The 22,202-nt window shown below is 41.0% G+C and overlaps 1 protein-coding gene across 2 annotated transcripts in view; it reads right to left on the reverse strand.

Moving 5' to 3' along the window:
* Window positions 1–688: 688 nt before the first annotated feature.
* Window positions 689–22,202, reverse strand: part of LOC107217445 (homeobox protein SIX1) — a 34,610-nt gene continuing 13,096 nt past the window's right edge. For both annotated transcript variants that reach the window (XM_046740262.1, XM_015654976.2), the window contains exons 4-5: window positions 3,463–3,940; window positions 689–2,884 (exon numbers count right to left, since the gene is read on the reverse strand). In XM_046740262.1, the coding sequence (XP_046596218.1) occupies window positions 2,600–2,884; window positions 3,463–3,940 (763 nt within the window). In that variant the 3' untranslated portion in view covers window positions 689–2,599. The remainder of the gene's footprint in view (window positions 2,885–3,462; window positions 3,941–22,202) is intronic.

Below are 22,202 nucleotides of genomic sequence, written 5' to 3' on the forward strand. Positions count from 1 at the left end.
TCCTATTTAGAACCGCCCTCCGAAAAAGAACCCTTTTTTTTATATTCTCATTCTTTTCTTCTCTTCTTCATTCACATCTTTCATCTTCCATCTGTCTCGACTGTACGAAAGAGGTTCTCGATAAAATCTAATCTATATATATATATATATATATATTTGTGTGTGTGTGTGTGTGTGTTTCAGTGTGATATATTGCAGTTAATAGAAATTTGAACATCTGCGCTTTGTATGTTATATATAATATATATATGTATGTATGTACGGTATGTATAATACATATACAAAATTTTACTTTCATTATTGTTATTATTATTACTACTACTGTTATTATTATTATTCTCCTTCTTATCGTTATCATTATTATTACTGCTATTATCGTATTTACAGAGAGTAAATCGCGCGTTTATCGTCCTAGTTATTACAGGTATAATACTTATTGTATTATACGATTAACAATATAATTTATCAGATAGGTATAATAATAATAATAATAATAATAATCGAATTCATCGTATTATTTTACCTATATTTATATACTTTTATGCGTACAATAGCATGTTGTTTTCTATGTATCGTAATCGTGAAACGCGAATAATATTGTAACTCTGCAGTAAAGAATGTTTGTTATCAACTCTGTTTGTGTGTGTGTGTGTGTGTGTGTGTGTGTGTGTGTGTGTGTGTGTGTGTGTGTGTGTGTGTGTGTGTGTGTGTGTGTGTGTGTGTGTGTGTGTGTGTGTGTGTGGGTTTTTACGTATAGATTATCTACATATTTACATAGGAGAAATACAAAAGCATAAATACATATACGTATGTATGTATATATGTAGTTGCATATGAAACGTACTTGCGGTTGCGCTAACGAAAACAAAGGAAAAAAAAAAACTGCGAGAGCGAGAGAATAGGAAACAGTGAATTAATTATTCGTAAATATATCGTAACTGTAATGAAACTCGGAAGATTAAATCGTTCGAGAACAATTATTTACATAGGTATATAAATTTCATCAAACGAAACAAAATGCTTAGCTATATCGTATAGTATTTTGTCTTTTACTGGGTTCTTGTAATATAATAATATCTATCGTATTTTTCAAATTCTTCATATATATATATATATACATATATGTGTGTGTGTGTATTTGTATAATATATTTGCCTCGATTTTGTTGCCATCTTGAATATGATATACATGTATATAATTTAATATATTCATATATATCACAGCGAGACAAGCGATCGGCACTGTTCAGGGATATTTATTTCTTTGTTAATTTATCGGAATATTTTTTTTCTTTTCTTTTTTCTTTCTCAAGGTAGAAACGTTACTTTCGTTCGGTACACGTGTTGTATATGTATATACATATATATACATATATATTACATATATATATATATATATATATATGTAATAATGATTAGCCATGACGTAAAATAATTCGACGTGGTCGATGTAAATTTTATCACTGTATCACCGGTACTGTATTTCCGTTTTTTCTTACATTATTAATTGAAATTTTTAACCGATTCTTTTCTCTGGTAAAATTTCAAAGTCATTCGAAATAGCTGAACGATATATAATTTATATATATATATATATAGGTATGCGTTATAAATTTATAGATACTACCTATACTATAGAATAAAATTTTCCATTCTTTTTTAAAAAATACATTTAATTATTCGATTTTCGATAATTCTTTTTCTTTTCACGGTATTCATTTTTGGTACTTGCTTGTTCGATTCTTATGCAACTCGCGACAGAATTTCTGCACAAAGAGATAAGAAAAGAAGACAGGGAGAGAAAAGAATAGAATAGAATAGAGAGGGTGAGAGAGAGAGAGGGAGAGGGAGAGGGAGAGGGAGAGGGAGAGAAAGCGAGAGAAGAGAAGAAATATATACAAAATATATATATATTTATATATATTATTGCGATACGTAGTAATGCGAAGAAAAACGTCTTTTGTTTTTGGAGCTCGTATTTTACGGACCGTATACCTTATCCCGGTTCGGGACCGATCAAAGAATGCTAGAGAGAGAGAGAGAGAGAGAGAGAGTGAGAAAGGCAAGGCGCCCGCAGCCTTCCCGATTCTTCAGAGACAAGTCAGTAAAGACCTCGGTCTTTTTCGATACCTAGAGACATTGACTGTGTCGGTCTTCTTCGTCCTCCCCGCGTGCCCCGTGTCAACGCCTCCGTATAATACGAATTCTTACGGGGCAGAAGCGGAACCCGGTCACCCGAAATTATTATCCACGGTATCAATCTTAATCGGATGTGAATAGCAGATGTGAAAAATACTGCAGGGTGCCTGCGACGGAGAAAGGCCGACGCCAGGCGTCATCGATGTTGACGTATTTTGCTCACCTTTACAACGCGCAACTAACCATTGAACGTAAACCATAGGTCGAGTACGAGTCTTACACGCTTGCTCCAAACTCTGTGCTGGTTGTCTCCTGCACCCTTCGTAGATATTTCCAAGCCTCTGCGTAAAGCACACTCGGATGGACGCAGTCCGTTGGTTTTACGCTCGCGTGACCCAGCCGCGAATCGACCATTACGTCTTTTCTTGATCACGTTTACCCTGATTACCCTGAACCCAGTGTCACAACGAGTGGTAGTCCCCCAGTACCAGTCCGCTGTGGTAACCCGTGTGCGTTGAGGTCATTCCCATCGAGCCCATTCCCTGGTACGCACCCATCCCCATACCGTTCATCGACATCGTGTTCATCGAGTTCACACCCTGCATCGTGTTCGGGAGCATCGTCGTCGGGCCCATCGGACTCAGGGCCCCCATCGATGGGGCTATCGCTCCCATCTGCATCGAGGTTGCCGTGTGGGGCAGCGACTTTTGCAGGTCCGATGAGGTCGGCGTCCCGATCAAGTAGTCCTGGAGCACAATCAATCACACCTGACAGTTACGGTTTCGACATTCGTTACCGTTTTATCGGTTCGTTATTAATAGAGTGCAGGAATCATGTACTTCCGAACTTTGCACTCGCTACAGATATGCCGTCTCCTTCCGAGTTGTACGCGAAAAACAGCAAAACTGGTCCCAATTAAGGGGGTTATAGCTTGCACGCTCTAAAATCATACCTACTTTTAGGAGTTTTTTTTTTTTAAGAACATGAAAACACTTGGAGCAATTTGAGTTTTAAATGAACGTTCGATTTTTCCCAAAATTAGACAAGGTCCGAGTGGAATGAATGCCAAAGGAATGGATCGAGTTTGTTTCATCCAACAATAAGTCTATTCATCCGATTCCGAGTTACAGTCATGCAAAGAAACGTACATCGTCATGTAAAACGGTCGGAGGCGATAATCTGTCAGACGACATCGCAAGGTCAAGTTCAAATGTAAATCGAACTTCACACTTCCGTGATGATCGCGATACCTTCCCTTCCCTTCTCCACTGAATCCAGAGAAGCCGGCATCTAAAAAGAACGAATTATCGTCAAAGACACCAACCTGCGGACTGTAGTACTGCATGTAGTCGAGCTGGCTCTTCTGTTGAGCGCAACTAGGAGGTGGCGGTGGCAGGGTGGCAGTGGGGTGAACGAGGCCATGGGATAAGTGTCCGCCTTGTAAATGGTGTTGCAGCTGATGGTGGATGTTGCGTTTATCGTCGCCGCTTTCGCTGCTCGTGTCATGGTGCTGCATGTGGTGCGTCGTCGTGTGGCTATGGCTCAGCGTCGAGGAGTGGGCTTGGTGGTAGGAGTGCGGACTAGAAACTACGCTGGTTGGGGGTGGCGGTAGCTGGTAAATACCCGAGGAGTGCTGGTGGTCAACCATTTGCTGCTGTTGCTGTTGCTGTTGCTGTTGTTGCTGCTGGACAGCGCACGCCGAAGGCTGTTGTTGACTCACGGATTGTCTCTTCGTATCGTCGCCGCTTTCGCTGCTCGAGTCTCCCAGTCCTCCGCCGTGACCCTTGTCTTCTCTTTGACCGCTGGAAAACAGGGCAAAAAGAAAAGAACGTGGTGAATCGGGTGAATTGGAATAGTGCGAAGACACTCGTCTCGTTACTAAACGAATGGCTGACTCCTGAGCTTCCGGCACAAGGCAGCTTGTGCCGATTAGAAGCCCCAAGAATCGATACTAGCGCTGAAATACCCGAAGTTAAACTAACGGGTCACGTGGGTGACAGCCTGTCGGAAACGGATTTAGTCACATGGTACTGTCACTTCAACCAATGACATACACAGTGAACCACGTGATTCGTTGGTTCCATTGAAACTGTCGAAGCGCTGGTGTCCATTTCGTCTTCTCCTAATCAACTCAAGCCGAGGACGCTGGTCAGCCATCCAGTTAGTACAGAGATCAGTGTCCGAAGATGTGTCGGACAAACTGTACACTGTGAGAGAATGATGTAGGGGAAACTATCCTCGACCTTGATTTAAGGTCAGGATAAAGCATCAAAAACTTCATCGTAATCGTTAAAGTAGTCAAAACCATACACTCGAACCGTGCCTTGGATAAGTCCAAACCGTAAATCAAGTCTGAGGACCTCTACAATCATGTGTACACCATATTTTCTATCAGCGTACTATATTCTCTGTGATTGTGTCTAACCATTATCAGTCTATGCCTGACCCTCAAATTTTTATCAGTTATAATCACGTCCCGTGGTTCGCAAGTATCCCATCGGGATGTCGGAGAAGAATCGTAAACTAAGCCTAACCTAACCTAACCTAACCTAACCTAGCCGCAGGTCCGTTTGCACGGCAGTCCAGGTACATTAAGTATAAAATGTGATTGGTGAAGCGGTTGTTTTACAAGACATTAAACGTTCCGCTGTTCATCCTCTTGGAGAAAGGATAGTAGATTGGTCAGAGAAGATGTTTGAAATGCTTCGGGTTCCATTGGGAAAAATCGGCCAAATAAGATATTGAAAAAAGAGGTAACGGAGAGGAAAAATACAACTTTTAAAATAACACCGTAGAACGCGAGAGTGTCGCTGCTGGACGCTGCACGGTGTCTGAAACGGAAATAGAAATCGTCAGAACGTTTCACGTGCTCTCTGGTTCTCGCAGAGTCTGTGTATAGCAGTCGGACGGTACCTGCGTAATATTTATTTATTTTTCACAATCACGCGGCGTGGCGCCTTCCTCCCGATATCGCCGTCAACTTGACGGACCAAGTCAAAGCTCTTCCATCCGTCGTAGCGTTTTTTCGGGTCCTTCCAAATTCGCCGATGTTCGGAATTAGCAACTGGCGCACAAACCAGGCCGGAAAAGAGTTATTTCCTACTCCTTATTCTGGTTTCCTTCTCGGTATCCATTCTCTTTTTTTCTTTCTTTTTTGTTACTACCTCTGACAGAGATTGCTCCGCAGGCTCACGATCAGAGTGGGGAGTCCGTTTTAACGTGAAACGGAACGGGGAGTCAGCGTTGAAGGTGTCCCCAGGTATGCCTTATCTTTCGAAGATCGCGCAATAAATTTAGACGCTGCTGCAGCGCTTGGGTTCGGTATATAACGCGTGGATCCGCTCTTATACATACATACTGCAGTCCAGAACTCAGCCACCGGGAGAAGAAGAGACGGACAGCGAGAAATAGTTGGAATTAGACAGGGACAGGCGAGGAGATCGTCAAGATGCAAAGAATATCCCAGAGCCAAGTTCGGTTCTTCGTTCTTCAGAATTACGATTCATCAGAATTTTTTAAACGCCATCAAAGCACCTCGTTCACTTTTCATCCTCACGTGCAAGGTGTGTTTGTACATACAATGTGCGTAACGTACTATCATCGGGACATTGAGCATCTTCCACTTCTTGTTCGTTAATTTTTGTTCCTCCGTACTCGGATTGCTCGAAAACTGTTTTTTTTTTTTTTCGAGTCGAGTGACACGGTCTTCTTATCGGGATGATTGGTTGGTTATTAGCTAATTCCTTCAACACTTTGCGGCACAGCGTCTTATATATGCTACACTTTTTTTTGAATGGATTACTCAATACTTATATTCAATTTTCGAGATACCGTTGTCAGCTTTGTTTTCCACAACTGGACTTCCAAGATGTTAATGTTGATTTTTTAAGAGAGATTATGATGATTCTGCACATATAGTGAGTGCTATGGATAAACAGCGTGAATAAATATAATTGTGGGAAGATTATGGAAGGACTAGAAAAGTGGGACTCGGTAAATGAATCCGCTAAAAATGAATCCGACGATAAAAATTTCGAAATTTAAAATAGCGGATCCAATATGGCGGAATGAAAATATAAAAATTGATCCTATTCGCTCATACTAGATCCACTGTTTTGAATTTTGATAATTTCTCAGATCTGACCCCATTTTTGTTATCATCTGCCTCGAGAACCCTAATAAATCAAGTTTCAGGGAATTTGATTGCAGGAAAAAGTGTATGCTTCAAAGGGTTAAGCCACTTTTCTAATGGGCTTGCTATATAGTTGAGCTCCGGTATTTTGATCCTTGGTGTTTTTTTTTTGCCTGTTTTGCAGCTATCTAGAATATCTTTTTTCCTCCATTTTTGGGACAGCTATGTTATGTGTGAATGGTGGCGGTAATTTGTCAAGCCTAGAGGCTCGCTGGAGCCCAGCAGGTGTGACGTGACAAGATTCAATTAGCTGATAGCCGGTGCGTTTAGCCGAAACGCAAATTAAACGACGTCCCTTTTTAGCTTGTAAAAGTGCAGCAGGCGTCCGGGGATCGTGATACCGGTAGAATTTTATGAAGGGTATTTAACGCGTTTCCCGATCCCTTCTCCATCTTATAAGTTGCTGCTGCTGCTGCTGCTGATGCTGATGCTGTCGGAGAGATCTTATCGGCGACAAATTCTTACGCTCCTTATATCCAGGAGGTATATTCTATCCCTATACGTATATAAACCGTCGATAAAGTTCGCTAAAAATTATTAAGAATTATTATCAACTTTTTTCTTTCTTAATCTCGTCTTCTTCTCTCATTGCCTCCTGATCCTGATAAAAATCTACGCCCTGAAAGTTGCTGTATATATAGTAATAATAATCCGACAATTTATTACCAAGTTAAATTTCGCAAATTATTATAATGCTAAACTCCACGCTGTATAGCGCATCTTTTCCATCTATTTTCTGCCGTAGTTGTCGCTTGTTATTTTCAAATTCCACGGCAGCTATTTTTCCCTCTCAAAGCTAATTATAATTTTTTTTCTTTGCGCAATATACAAAAAACGGTTCAGCGTTTCGAAACACGTATTTCATTCGTATAATCTCAATTATAATCCCATTCGGGTGAAATATTACACAAAGCTGGTTTTTTTCTGTTTTTTTTTTTTTTTTTTTTTACCACGTTCATAAATACATTTATAGTTTTGCGGGAAAAATAGAATTCTTCTAAACTTACATATTAAAGAAAAATAACTAAATAAATCAATTCGGTAATTACCAGGCTTGTTTTACTGACAATTATATACCTACTCCTATCGCCAGAGAGAGTTTCAGGTACGTTAATCGTTGGATAGATTTATCAATTGTCAAGATCTCCCTATTCCCAGAATACTAGTCCATAAATCTAAATGAAATCGTGTCTTCGAGATAAAGACGAGAATTTAGAAGTAGATAAAAAAATAAAAATAAACAAATAAACAATATGTTCCAGAGTACACTATCGGGATCTATAAAACTATGTAACTGAGTTTGTACTTTCGAGGATAATAGTAAGAACTACTATTATATTTACAGCTGCTTTGGTATAACTTGATAAAAAAAAAAAATTGCTCAAAAACGGGGGGAAGAAAAAAAAAACTAATGTAGAATAAAAGCGAACAAGAGTAAATGAATAAAAATTAAGAACGGTTTGGGCGTGTATCCAGAATTCATCTACTCTTAACGAGAGATGCGATGTATAGATAATGCCTGAGTAGTTGTTTCGTTTGTGACATAACAACTACATGGCCGGTGGCATTTGCGTGCAGAAAACAAAAAGAGAATTACTCATCGGCCTATTTCAAACTCCTCAATCACGTAGGAAGCGGAGCTGAACGGGGTCTCCACCCCCCCCCCCCCCGTTACTGCTCCTTTCCTTATCCCGTTTTGAAATGGACTGCGGACAACCGGTGGAAACTAATAATAATTCTTCTCCTCTCTAGTCCGAGGGGTTTTCGTCTCGGACTCTCGTCGTCCAGTCGAGTAGGTAGGTATATCAGATCGGAGATCGTCTCCTGGGTCCAACTCGCGGTTATACCAGTGAATACGGAAATAGATCGACGACCAAGCCTAAGACGAGAACGACCTACCGCTACACCAAATATCACCAATTTATCTAACGATAGTCGAAATTTTCCGCTCTAAAAAACCAGAATCAGTACTCGTTTCGTGTTAAAAACCCCAATCATGAGTTGTATTATGGTACAATTAAGTGGTCTTCGTTATACATATATGGCGATAAAAACGTAGGTGCTTGTTTTTCATGTTTTTATTTCAAGAAAGCTTCGTTTTCTCGAGTGCTAAGTATGTGCCATGAAAGAGAAAAATCGAAGGATTTTGCAAGCCGTTTTCAATTTATTGCCATTTCGACTGCAACTGCGTTCTGTGTGCACCCTCCGCATCTGCATAGTTGGGTATAACGCGTTTTACAGTAAACTGGAGGCAGGTGATCCTTATAGGCAGTCTCCTACTTGAGAAGGATCTCTGAGAAGGACCAAAAGCGCAGCTGATTCCTTAAGCAGATAAAGGAAATCTCGTCCCTAAAATAATGGGCGACCAGCCTACCGTGTACACATCGTACGAACTCTGTTTACAAACTTCGGTTCACTCCTTGTGCTCTCTTCCTCATCTTCATCCCACTCTTATTCTTATTCTCCCTTCTTTTGACTCTGGTATTCTTCGAACCATGTGATTTTTCCGGCTCTTGTGTATACCTGGACTGTGAGCACCGGGGTTATAGCAAGTAAACTTGGGAGTGAAGAATTTTTGGAACAAAAGAAGTCGACCAAGCTTTTCTTCGCTTTATATGAAGATTTAATGCGGTGGCAAGCGAGAGGGGAAAATGGTAGGAGAAACGGTCAGGCCAGTGATTAAACGGTTTGAAAATTGAACCGCAGCTCTTCTAATTGGTATCAGAAAAGGTAAAAGAATTAAAATTGCAGGAGTATGCGTTGAACAAGCAAATAGCTACAACCTGTTCCTTTTCTTTCGTTTCCTTGTTTTTCCTTCGACTATACCTTGGCGTAAGCCGGCCGTGTTAAAACGTATTCGATGTTTTCGTATTCGTTAATCCGGATTATTTCAAATCCACCGACCGAAGGGATAGCGGCTAAGCTACCGACGGAGAGAGAGAAAGAGAGAGATAGAGAAGGCAAAACCAGTGATGGATCTGTAGCAGGAGCGACAGAGAGAGAAGCATAGCGAGGGAGGCGGAAATTGTGTTTCGTTAGTCTCAACTTCGGCTATATTAGCCCGGTGATTATCATATTTGTTGCTAGTTAACAGGTTCGTTTAGATAAATGTGATTAAGCGTTTTACTCTCGTGTTTTTCTTTCCCAAGTCCAAACCACCCACTGCGATTGGAATTTCAGAAAACCCGGCCTTATGCTGCCCTGGTCCCGATGCTGATGCATCCAAACTACCGTCGGGCACCGTTTCAACGAACTTCACGCCGATCTCTAATTGTCAGTGTCATGCGTTTGGGCGATTTCGTTTTGATATAAGGTAAGTGTACCAGTCATTGACACGCTTGGAACCAGTTATCGACCCTTTTATTTTCCATAATTATAAATTGACGGCAGAAGTTGTGAATTTCGCGACGACTAAAACCAATCGCTAGAGGGTTAGACACTAGAAATTTATTTTTTGGTTTATTAGAACCAAGGATCAAACTGATACAACCAAAAAAAGGTCAATAATTGGGACTGGGTGAATAACTGGTACACTTGATAGCAATTGCAGAATGAAATATCGTTTCAATAACGTTTAAACATTGTTGGAACAACAAGGAAATGTGATATTGCTTTTCGGTAAGAAATTAGAATAGTTAAGGACTGTACGGTAACCACAGCTAGTCATTTCTCTCTCTCTCTCTCTTTCTCTCTCTTGCTCAGTTATTCAAAAGTTATTTCAACGATGTTCTTTTACGATGTCCGAATCGTCGAGTGAGATGAAAAACGTCGTTCTAAAGTTCAGGAGAACTCTATAGAACGGAAAGTGTCATTGCTGGTAACGCAAATCTTGGTCCTTCAGCTGATAATGCTCGACGTTTTGGAGTGTGATTATTCGTTTACGATTATCGTATATCAAAGCTTTATTTCGGTCCCGCAAGACGTTGCATCGCGGTTGAGTTCATCATTTGACTACAAGTGTTTGCAGGTAATTTACAATACAGCCTACGACTATGATTCGAAATAAGATATGAGGGTGCTCTATTTGCAGAAGACAGTCCGCAGCGATCCTCGACTGGACGACTAAGAGATAAAATAAAAGAAATACTGCCACGGTAATAATGTTATGTTTTGGCATTTGTATTATGTACGTATAACTTACGGATGCTGGTGGTCGGTACGGACTGCCAACGGAGTCTGACTTGGCACGGTGCAGCACGTACCTACCCTCAATACTACAAACGTCAAACGATCCGGCATGCTTCAACCTTTTATCTCTATATATTCATTTCAGCCGTAATGTAACCAGCTACTCAGCGCCAGCGACTCTTCATCCTGCATCCAACAAACTGTCACTCCATGCTCGAAATGTTACGCTGACGCGCTACTGTTGGTTGGTTCGTTGATTTGTTTGGTTGAAAAAAATAAGTGGCTAGATTCTCGTGTGTTCGCATATGTCCAATCGAGCCCACGGACTATCGTTTATCTACGACGTTTCGTACAGCGATAAATATTTTTGTTATATATGTGTTTTTTTTTCACCTCAACGGAAATAGATAAGTAGCACGTAACCTGGAACGAGTTCTTCCGGATTTCCAACTGACTTGAAAAGTTCACAGAGTTCCGCTACGTCATACTCTGATTTACGTAGCTTGGATTCGTTGACGAGATTAATTCGAAGACCGTCTTGACATACTGTAGTGAGTCCGTCCGTTTTCTGATTTTCCCGACGGTGAAATCACAATCACCACGTGACACTCTTTCCTCTTGGATTTCGGGGCACCGTGCGAAACGGCAAGTAATTATCCTATCAGAAAACCCGAGTTTTCATCGGTCACTGTGAAAAGCGCATCTTGGCGGGGTGATATTAGATTGAAGCCTGCTGCTGGTGCGGATTAATTAGCGCCAATTTTGTACCGAGTAGAATAAGCATGGAATGGTGTACGCCGGAGATGCTGATTATAATAGACGGTTTCCCAAGCAGGACGTCGCATGGCACGGCTGTAATTAACGAGACTCGTGCTCGTCTAGACCGACCTCCAGACTTTAGACCATCCTAAATTATCCCCGTACCACGAGACGTGGGCCTCTCGAAAACGCCGCGTGTTCCTTACTTTCCACCTGTGTCATCCATAAATCCCAAACCGGCTATCGATTATGCGGCATCAGCCTGCAAGCCGAATCTGATCGCCGGATAATTAAGACGATGAATGAACCCGGGAAATGGAATATATATACTCAAATCTCTAACACTGGACCGTGTCGCTGCTGCAATGGGAACGAAAGAATTGTCTTGATCCTATGTACTCTAAATTTGAATCGTGATGTGATGAGAATTGTTACAATGCAGGAACAGCAGTTGTCCCGGTCAGTCATGCAGCGTTGGCTATTTATTTTCGGTGAAAAACTGGTCGTTACCTAAGTTTATACTGTCTTCAATTAGTGCAGACGGTCCTTCTCAAACGTGCTGTGTCAATCTCGTTGATTGAACGAAGTTACGGTTCACTGATTGCATCGACTATTATCAACCGGTGACTCAGTTTTGGAGAGTATAAGACAACGGAGGGTTGTGATGAGAACAATTCTACCACGTGCGGTTCTTCTTTTCCAGTATACCGATCCCGGGTCCGGCATGGCAGACACCCTGACACGTTCGGTACCGTGAAAGCGGCAGTGTTCAGGAGCCATTTTGGAGCAGCACACATGAAAAAACAGAAAAACGCGACCCTCGAGGATATACACCGTAGGACGAGGGATGTCGTACCTCCTTCAAGAACACGTCAAATTTGACGGGCACGTCGAGGACTCACATGCGTGCCAGCCGGACGCGAGTGCGGAGCGCATGCTTTGAGGGGGAGCAAGAAGGGAGCAAGACTGCCTGTCTCTCGAACCCGTCGGGAAGAGAGGAGCCTCGAGGAAGAGCTCTCGCCCTCTTATTCTCCTCGATGCCTCGATGCCAGGGTCAGGGTGGCCGACCCACAGGCGGGAGCCAAAGGAGGAGCTAAACCGAGGGCGGAGTAGCTCGCTTACCTACGGCTACTCCGAGCCTCGATCGTTACCGAGGAAGTAGGGAACTGGGAACTCGTGGGGCCACTGCCTGTGGCCACGACGCCCCGCCGGAGAGGAAGGAGACCGAACCCACGAACAGTGGGGACTTTCATTCATCGAGACTTCCAGGAACGCGATTATAAACCGACTTTATTCTCGCTTTCGGCTGCTCTTATCCGCTAATTCTCATTGGTACTCTCGGAACGACGATCGCGAGGATGTATTCATCCTTGAATATAAGGTGTTCGGTGAGCTTTCGTTTTACTGGGTCAGAATCTGATTCGGGTGATAAGGTTCTTCGGGTTTTTGTGTTACTTCTTACGGTATAATCGTCTCAGTGTGTATCCGATCAGAAATAATCTAGTCAGGTATCGATTTTTTCAAGTCCGTTAAGGATCATTACACATTTGCACCTTATCCTGATTACTGACTCATTTTCACAACAAACACTTAGGTTGGGATCCTGACCATGAATTTCCACTCCGTGTGGAATTTCCAAAACGTTGAAAGTTTGGAATTCTCTCTTCTCAACCTTCAACATATGCTTCCACACTTTTTTCATTTTGCTCTTCTCTTAACAGAATGTAACTTAATGTTCGACGAATTTATAACATCGATAAAGAATATACTATACATCGTGGATATTTTTTTCTTCTTTCTTTCTCATCTCAAACGTCTTCTGCATTGTACAATTTCAGTCGTTGGATGAATTACGTGTCAGATGAACAAGGCATAAATTGTTCGATGAATTTTATTTTCCCATGATCAGTAGTAATGTTTCGCAAAGTTCAGGGTGTGGAATAGATTTCCACCACGGTTGCTGAGGACTGTGTCTCTCTCTTTAACTTTTCCACACATGATAACTACGTCTGCACAAATTGGCTGTATCGCAAGATCCAACGACAGCCTCGTCTTCTTAACGGAGCGTCATAATTTAACGGTCAATAAATTGTTGGTGCGTCGTCGTAGAAAATATTGTAACGTGTAATAAGCGATTCCCTGCAAGCGACGATGTCGTGAACAACGTTTGCTTCTACATCGCATCTTTTTAGTTTATTTATTCTCTTCATCTTTTCGTGACAAAAATTTATTCTTCTGTTCATATATCTTAGAAAAACATCTTAGAATATGACGTTTTGACAGATGATACGAAGTCTTGACACGCCTGATGATCAGTTGCTTCTTTTCTTTACAAACACCAAACGCTATTTCGGTTCGTCTGGCTTTGTCTCGCCGCCAATTAACTCCATAATTTCTACCCAGACGAAGTTAGACCAATGTTTTCCAATACGATATTGCCGTGCTATTCGCGTGGCTTGAGCTTCAAATCCACTCCTACTTCTCCTTCTTCATTTTCATCTCCGAACGCTGTTACTAGAGATGACGCGAATTTGTGGAAACCGGAGTTGCCGTGATCTTAGACTCCGAAGAGGCAAGGACGCCTTCGCGCCGCTGGCGAAAACATAATAAACCGCGTTTTCAAATTCCTGTATCTAGGGGGGAGGGGAATAAGATTTAATGCAAACACGTGAGAACAAGACAGGTCAGACGCACTTAGGTGCGCCGGCTATTATTCTGTCAACCAGTAGATATACTTCAAAGTTCCTCGAGGCGAGGTGAGGCGGCGGTGGTGACGGTTGTGGCCACTGGCCTATACTGACAATGAATAATGTTTATCTTTACCCTACGCATGCCGTGCATTTGCACGCTTGCACACTATAAACTGCCCCCGGAAATAGCGATCGAACTATATTTGATCAGCTAATGACGATTGTGTTATTTAGAAATTGTAACCGGATACAGACCAGTGGTGGATAAACAGTTCGGTAATATCGCCAATTCTCAATTCGAAAGTCTCGTTTCATCGGCTGGCACTGATTTAACACCTCTTATCGAATTGCGATCGCGATCGGTCTTGAGATATGATAATTTCAGACCATAAAACGGCTCTCAGCTGGACACTTTAACAAGGGTGCAAATAGTCGTCAGAAGTGGATTTCACGATCAAAACACTTGAACACGTTGGAATGAAATACGAGTATTCCGTGAAGATAAGTCTGGAGATGAACCTCGTTTACTAGAATTTGTCCAACCGTAGACTCTGGTTCCAAGAGACTTCCTGAACTCTTGATTCCAAAGATCCAATGACACTTGATCCGCGCTTTTGCCAATCGTATAATTAAATACCTGCAGTAGCACGCGCGGTTGTAATTTTGTCAATTGGATTCAAGGACCGTCGTTTCGTTGCGTGGTTTTCTTTCGTAGTATCGTTGGTGCTCTCCTCTCTTCTATCTCCTCGTATCCTGTATCGCAACGAGTTATCTAACCAGAAAGAACTCTGGAGAGGATCAGAGCACATGGTTATAGGTATAAGAGACTTGGGTAGGTGGTATAGTTCTCTGGTTTCAAGCTGCAGAGCGCCGTTTTGTAACCGTAGCTTCATTCCGTCGCGGCACGGCCGCCGGCTGGCCGGCTGTTGTTGGTTGAACCGTACGTCGCGCTATTTTCGTACCGAATTCAACGCGCGGCCTGCTTGCTCCTCTCCTCGTCGCCGTCGTCGACGTCGCATTTGCCTACTCTCTCTTTCTCTCTTTCTCTCCTTCTTTCTTTCACTCTCGTCCGCGTTTATTATACGTACACGCATACACAAACCGTCCAGCTTATAAGCTCGTACCCTTGCACTCCTCGTGCAGCAGCAGCTCTTGCTGCAGTCCACGGTTTAGTTTTTATCTGCACCCGATACTTGGCCTGCAGCGCGTGCCCTCTGAAAATTCTTTTCACGAACCGATTTCTATGCACGCGTGTTGCTCAATTGTCACTGTAAATCGGGATCCCCTAAATAATCAGTCTTAACAAGCAATTAAGACGTCAAGCTTCGAAACATCGCTGGTTTTTAACACCTCTGATGCTACTATTATCACCCATTTCATTCCGCGACATTTATTGTTCAATGATCGATTAGTCCATTGTGAATCGAATTCGAGGAAATTTTCTGACCTCTTGTAAATTGGAAGATCTTGATGATCTGTAACATATGGAAAATCGTAGTATCTACACCGATTTCGTGCCTCTATTATCTATCTCAACTTTTTACGATACGTCGTCTAGATTTCTAGACAGATTCCTGACCAGTTGCTCACCGGTAACCCGATCCCTCGGGAGTTAGTTCTCAGCTTCTTCCCCCTTGGGCTCTCCTATAAACTCATCAGCATGCGCCAACGTCTATATAGAGACGACGCGTATTGTAGCGTTGTGTAGGTATCTCTGGCTGTTGGGACTGCAGGCTCTATCAGCTGCAGATGAGCCGCGAACTTTAAGCTCGTGCTCTTTGACGGTGCAGCAAATTATATCCTCCAGCCTGCCCCAGTGAAGTAATTTTAGAACTCGGTTGAACCATTAATATTATAATCGTCGTCATCGGGCGTTACTTGAAAAATTTCCGTCATTCCAGGAAATCCTTTCGAGCATTCCTTACACAGACTCTGTAGATCAGGATCGAGAACACTGCGTAATAAAATCTTGAGGAAGGATCCAAGTGCTCTGATCATGCCGTACAGCAAATGGCGATTAAAATTCGCGCGAACAAAAGCCAAACTTTGGAACATGGAGACTACATAAGGAGTAGGAACTCCATCTATACGAATTGCTGCCCGAAATAAGAAGGTAGCAGTGAAAAACCTTCTACGAATCACATTGCAAGATCATCGATCAGTCGATCTTGGGCATCCCTATATCCGATGACACTTCGGTGCAAAAGGAACACTAGCGACGTTAGTGGTACTAAAAATAAATAAACCTAACGTGTACGATTACTGTGAAAAGTTTTGTCGATTCATCGATTTCAGTTCCTGTTCCTTATCTAGCTGGTCTCCATGCTTTGGAAGTCCCATGCACATAGTCACATACGTACAATATTTATAATATGCGAAACTGCTGGTGTGTGTATTTATACGTAAAGGTAGCGCAAATAGAGCCGAAAAAATAGTGAGGTTTGCGTCGGGGATCTGCAGAGGCGCCATCAAACCCTCCTCTCCTTTCCTCTCCTCTCCTCATGGATGAAGTGGGTGGTGTGTATATAGCTGTGTTGGACCGTACCCACGTATACGTGTGGGTGTGCAACGCATACAGCAGCGCCAGCCCATCAGCTCTGGCTGGCTCCTGTGTCGCCGGCTTTCCCTCGGGATGTCGTCGTCGAGTGTCAATATTGGCGTAACCTTTACTAACGTTTCTGGGGTGGTTGGTAGGTCGGTACGCCCCTTATTCCCTCCGCTTTTCATCCCATCCATCCATCCATCCATCCATCCATCCCCCGAACGAACACTCCGCAAACCTCCACGCAACTTTCCATCTGCGCCGATCCTGCGCACACGCCGACTGACTGTACGTACTTCCATTCCATTCCGTATCCCTTTCCAATTCGATCGCATCTCTGCGGAGACACTATTTCACCTTTCCTTCATCGAAAATTTTCAATCCATTATTGGACAAGTTTTCCGCGGACTTTTTTGCGGCAGTTTTATACCTCACCATGATTCTTCAACCAACTCTTTTTGCAGCTGAGTGTAAAGACCTCTTGCAGTAGTCGGTTCCAGTTCTTCTTTCCATTTTCGCATTCACCGTTCAGTCGGTTCCGATCATTCCCTTTTCGTTTCATTGGTCTCGCGTCTTTTTTCTCCGTTCTGACATTACTCACTACCGTACCAATTCCAGTACGGATCCAGGGAATAAAACTGTCCGACTTTTAACTTCATCGTCAATCGCAACGTTCGGAATTTGACTTGGACTCTTGAAGTCTAGACGCGCCCCCGCGACCGCGGCTTGCATCAGGGTGCGCAAAGGGCGGTGAGGGAGGAGGGGGAGGAGAAGAAGGAGACATTCAGGGGGTTCGATAATGGCTCCTGCATCCCGTCTCTCTGTGTCAACAAAACGCTACTAATGCACGACCCACGTATCCCGGTGTACCTTATACCTACCGTATGTATTATACACATATTTGTCTGCCACTGCAGCAGTCGTCTACCCATCAATATACGCGACCATACCTTCATGTGTGATATCGGCCGGCTGGTTGGTTGGCAGGCATGAACGCATTTGTGTAATGTACATACTCCACAAGGATATACCTCGATGGGTGTACCTCCTCAACCTGCGTAATGCATCAGAAATGAAAATCATAATACTATCCCACAGTCGGCCGGGAAACAGCTTGAAGTGAAGTGTTAAAACTTTTCACATGCTTATAAATGGGTGAATCCCAGTATTGTTAACTTGTGACGATTATTCGATTCCAAGTTACAGGGTCTTTTATACTCTTCTTACAAGGCAGGTATCTCGGATAGATCTCTCCGATTTGATTTCTTTCTTAATATGTTGCGGTAGACTGAAAACTAAGCGACACGTATTTTTTTTATCCACCATTAAAATCAAGGTACGATTTGGCAGGTTTTTGCTTTTTTTTTGTTTTTCAATTGTGAAAAATACATTTTTTATTTCTCGTTATGAGAAAACTTTTCCACTTGGATTGATTGAATTATCCGAATAATTTTTCAAAAATACAACTATTCAGTGTTTTTCAAGAGAAAAATACATTTCGAAGAAAGAAAATGATAGCTTGTTACCTCGATGTCTCAGAACTGTAGGAATGCGCGAAAAACATGACTTTTTATGGTCATAACCATATTCCTAGACTTCAAAAATACTCAAAAATCATGTTTTCAAAATTAACTATTCACCCGGGACACGAAAAACCTTGAATTACTTTGTCGACGCCTTGGCAGTTTTAAAAAAGACTCGTCATTGTTGCAGTTTCTGGAACGCCGAAGTACGATTTCGAGAATCAAGGACCGGGATGCGTGAAACAATGATGACGTAACAGAGCCATTGCAGCCGTTGGTGCATTATCACGATTACAACACATACGAAGTCAGATTTTGCCGAGGCGAGACCAGCGGTGAGTTGTTATTGTTAGCCGATTATGAGACAGACGAAACACCCTGCCGAGAAAGAGAGATAGAGATAGAGAGAGAGAGAAAGAGAGAGAGGCTCCGGCCTGCTGCAGAGGCGGGTATTATTTATTATTTTTGACTTATCTATGCGCAGTGTGTGCGATAAACGAACGAACCGACTCGCACAGTTATAGGTATGTGTTATGGTATACGGGGTGTCGCCTTCGATACAAAGCGGTTTGATTTTTCTCCTGGTTATAGCGGCAGGTCGGAATCATCGTCTCTCATCTTTGCCCTCATCGAGCGATGAAAACACGTCTCGATTTCGCGGTATGAAAATATTATGTATTGCCAAAATATCTCTGCATACGTGCAGGGATTATTGTTATTATACCAGTACCGTTGTAAACTTATATGTATATGTTTCTACCTTAGTGTAACTTCCTGCCTCAACGAATCTAGGAGTTACATAACACCTCGGAAAAAAATCTCAACCATATCGGGTTTCGATCTCGCGTTCACACATGTATATATATATGTATATATATACCGTTAAATATCATAACGACACTGATGTTTGTGTGTGTGTGTGTGGATTGGCCACGGGTACAGATATATATGTATGAAAAACCATATTCATTATACGACAATTTTTGGATTAAACGTTTATCGGGAAACGAATGAAAGAAAATGTGCCAAATTCGGAAGAAAAATTGTAGAAAAAAGAAATTATCATTCAAAAATCAGGTTCTAATAAACTGGATGATTATAAAATCGGTTAAAAATCATTCCATGTTCTGATGGCGATATATAAATTTTACTCCGAAACGACAAGTTGAAGCTTGAGTAAACGCACCTTCGTTGAATTACAATATGTTAATAATTTTTCAACGGATGATTTTAACTCTTGGTATGAATTATGATCCAAGAAATTTTGTGACTTATATCTAGAAATATTACACATAACAAAGATTTGAGGACGTCGTTGCAGCAAAGGAAACACGATGGCCGCTTAGACTTGTCTAGCATTATACAGATAATCAAAAAGTGTGTGAAAAAATAAACTTTAAGAAAATATATCCGGTTAGGCCGCGGTTGTCTTTTTTTTTTTTTACTTTCTTTCCAACTTCTTGTACATTAGTTTTATTTTTTTGGTTTTTGAACCCTTCTTTTCGGAAGCTCATAAAAATCTTAAATCTTCCTACCGCACCTTGCATCGCAGCTTTTCTACACGCTAGATTTCGTTTTCTTCCTATATACATATATATATATATATATATATATATATATATATATATATATAGTGTTATACTAAGTATAACGTAAGCGTAAACATTACTTTTATGTATGTTTCATATAGCATATATATTATATATATATATATGTATACATATATAACGCGTCACAGGGAAAATAGTAGAATTTCAAAAGGAACAGTAAAAGAAACGAACCGCGCGAGATGAGATGAAAATAAATAGAAAAAAATCAAATAAAACAAAACAAAATAACACCGCGGTGGTGAGAAAACGGTTTTTCAGGGTAAAAGAGGGAAAAGAGAGCTGAGGTCTGCAGCCACCTGGCACAACTTTTATACCTATGCTCAGGACTAGCTGCAGCCGCGTCAGCCACAATTATTTCACATGATGAGTGTACTACACGTACACGTACAAGAATCGCAGTTAAAAACTTCAATGGAAACCGCATTAAATACCCGCCGATGATCTCGATGTCTATGCATAACGGTGCAGCACTGCGGCACTGAAACTCGTGGTCGGTGTGATTCCGGCTCGGTCTTTCTTTCTTTCTTTCTTTATTTTTTTTTCTTTTCTTTTTCTTCTTCTTTTTCTCCATCCCTTTAAATCTACGTCTCAAAGGAAAGCCATTATATTTTTGAGTAAAGATGTATGAACCTACGTGTATACGGTATAGCTGCACCGAGAGAAATTTTTAGTTCCGGTTACCGCTCAGTCCTTGACTAATTTTAATTTTTTACCATGATCGAAAAATATAGTTCTCGGTAGAAAATGAAAATTAGTTTTCTAGCCGTTACCGGAAAGTCTGGTATCCGTTACTATTCTTTCTCATTACGATCACTATTGCTAGATTTTCTTGCAACTGTTGCGAAAATTTAACGCTCGTGCAACGATAAATTGACGTTAAAGCCTTGTTTGACTAAAAAAGTAGATTAAACCTTAAAAACTGATTTTGCGTTGCAATTACCAAAAAATGATCGACGATAGCGCAAAATGGTTAGGCGTACCTCGTTTTTCGTAATACCAACGATATTCAAACAGTTTTTTAAACGACACTTGTTTTACTCAATTTTTCTCAGTGTGTAGCCGCATTGCTACGATGCGAACGTTGTACTTTTTCTCCTCTTATTTATACGTACACCGTATCATCGAAATTGAACCAAGAAATTTCTCATAAGTAATCAAATTTTTCAATAATTTAATAATTACTTACAAAAAATTGTCGTATCATTGATTTTGGTTTCTGTCAATGATGGACAATTCATTAACACATATTACCTCGTATAAATATGCATATGAACAGCGCGGTATTATATATATATATCTATATATGTATATACAATTTTTAAAAAATTAAAAAAAAAAAAAAAAAACAACACCAACACAAAGAACAGAAGCAGCGGATTTAATGCAGCATCTCGTCGACGTGGCGAAGCAAGCGCAAATTGCATCCGTTGCAACTTTGCTCCGTTTGCATGGCATGCGTGCGGATGAATATATTACATATATATATATATATATATATATGTATATGTATACATATGTATATGTATATATATGTATATCATATTATATTAAACATGACTAACCGTTGGAGTGTGCGACTCGCATTGCTGTATTATAACCGTGCAGCTCGAGGCTCGCGTGCAGATATCAATGATACGGAAAAGTCAACAAAGGGGGTAGAGAGAAAAAGAAATTGTAAAAAAAAAAAAAACAAAGTAAATAAATAAAAATAAATACAACTAAGCGGGTAGTAAGGAGTCAAATACGGGAAGAAAGAAAAAAAGACGGAGAAGAAGAAGAAGAAGTAGAAAAACAATTCTCGCACTACGGGTGATGCAGGCTCGCGTTACAACCCGCGTCTCGGTAACTGTAAATATTTGATAGGAAGAGGCGATTAGAAAACGCTGAGATTCACCGACTCGCATACGTATGCGATATATCGTATCGTCTATATATATATATATATATATGTCATATACAAATACGAACACTGACGAGAGTGAGATTTCATTTATACAATCGGTTGAAGTTTTTTTTTTTTTTTTCTTCTATGCTTGTAGGAAAAATTACAATGAAAAGTTATACATAAATATACTTATGTAAAAAAAAAATGTATATAATTCATGGGAGTGTGAGATTATTCTGATAATTTAAAGATTGATGCGCTTGTTTAAACAGTTGCATGATCGCTTCGTCAATATTGTATCGAATTTCATCTAAGTACAGTGTATCGTTTTTTTTTTATCAGATCGAAATTATTTGAACGTTACGTTACCTATAACGATCCGTACTTAGGAATAATTATCCTGTAATTGTACGGTAACTCTACAAATTAATGAAATTTTTCTGACGGTATAAGCCATGTATTATTATAATATGATACAAATGAGACACAGAGAGAGACAGAGAGAGAGAGAGAGAGAGAGAGAGAGAGAGGGAGAAGAAAGAAAAATGAAATGAAAACGAAAAAACATCGGCAGTAGAATGCACCGATAACGATAACGACGATTTTATAACGGAGACGAAAATAAAATTAGTCAAGAAAAAATAAAAAATCAATCTAAAATAAAAACTATAACTCGCAGAGCAACAAAAGTGGAACGACGATGTGACTCCGTCATACGACGCGTATCTTTACACA

This window comes from Neodiprion lecontei, chromosome 5, assembly GCF_021901455.1.
Source record: "Neodiprion lecontei isolate iyNeoLeco1 chromosome 5, iyNeoLeco1.1, whole genome shotgun sequence".
Lineage (NCBI taxonomy): Eukaryota > Metazoa > Arthropoda > Insecta > Hymenoptera > Diprionidae > Neodiprion > Neodiprion lecontei.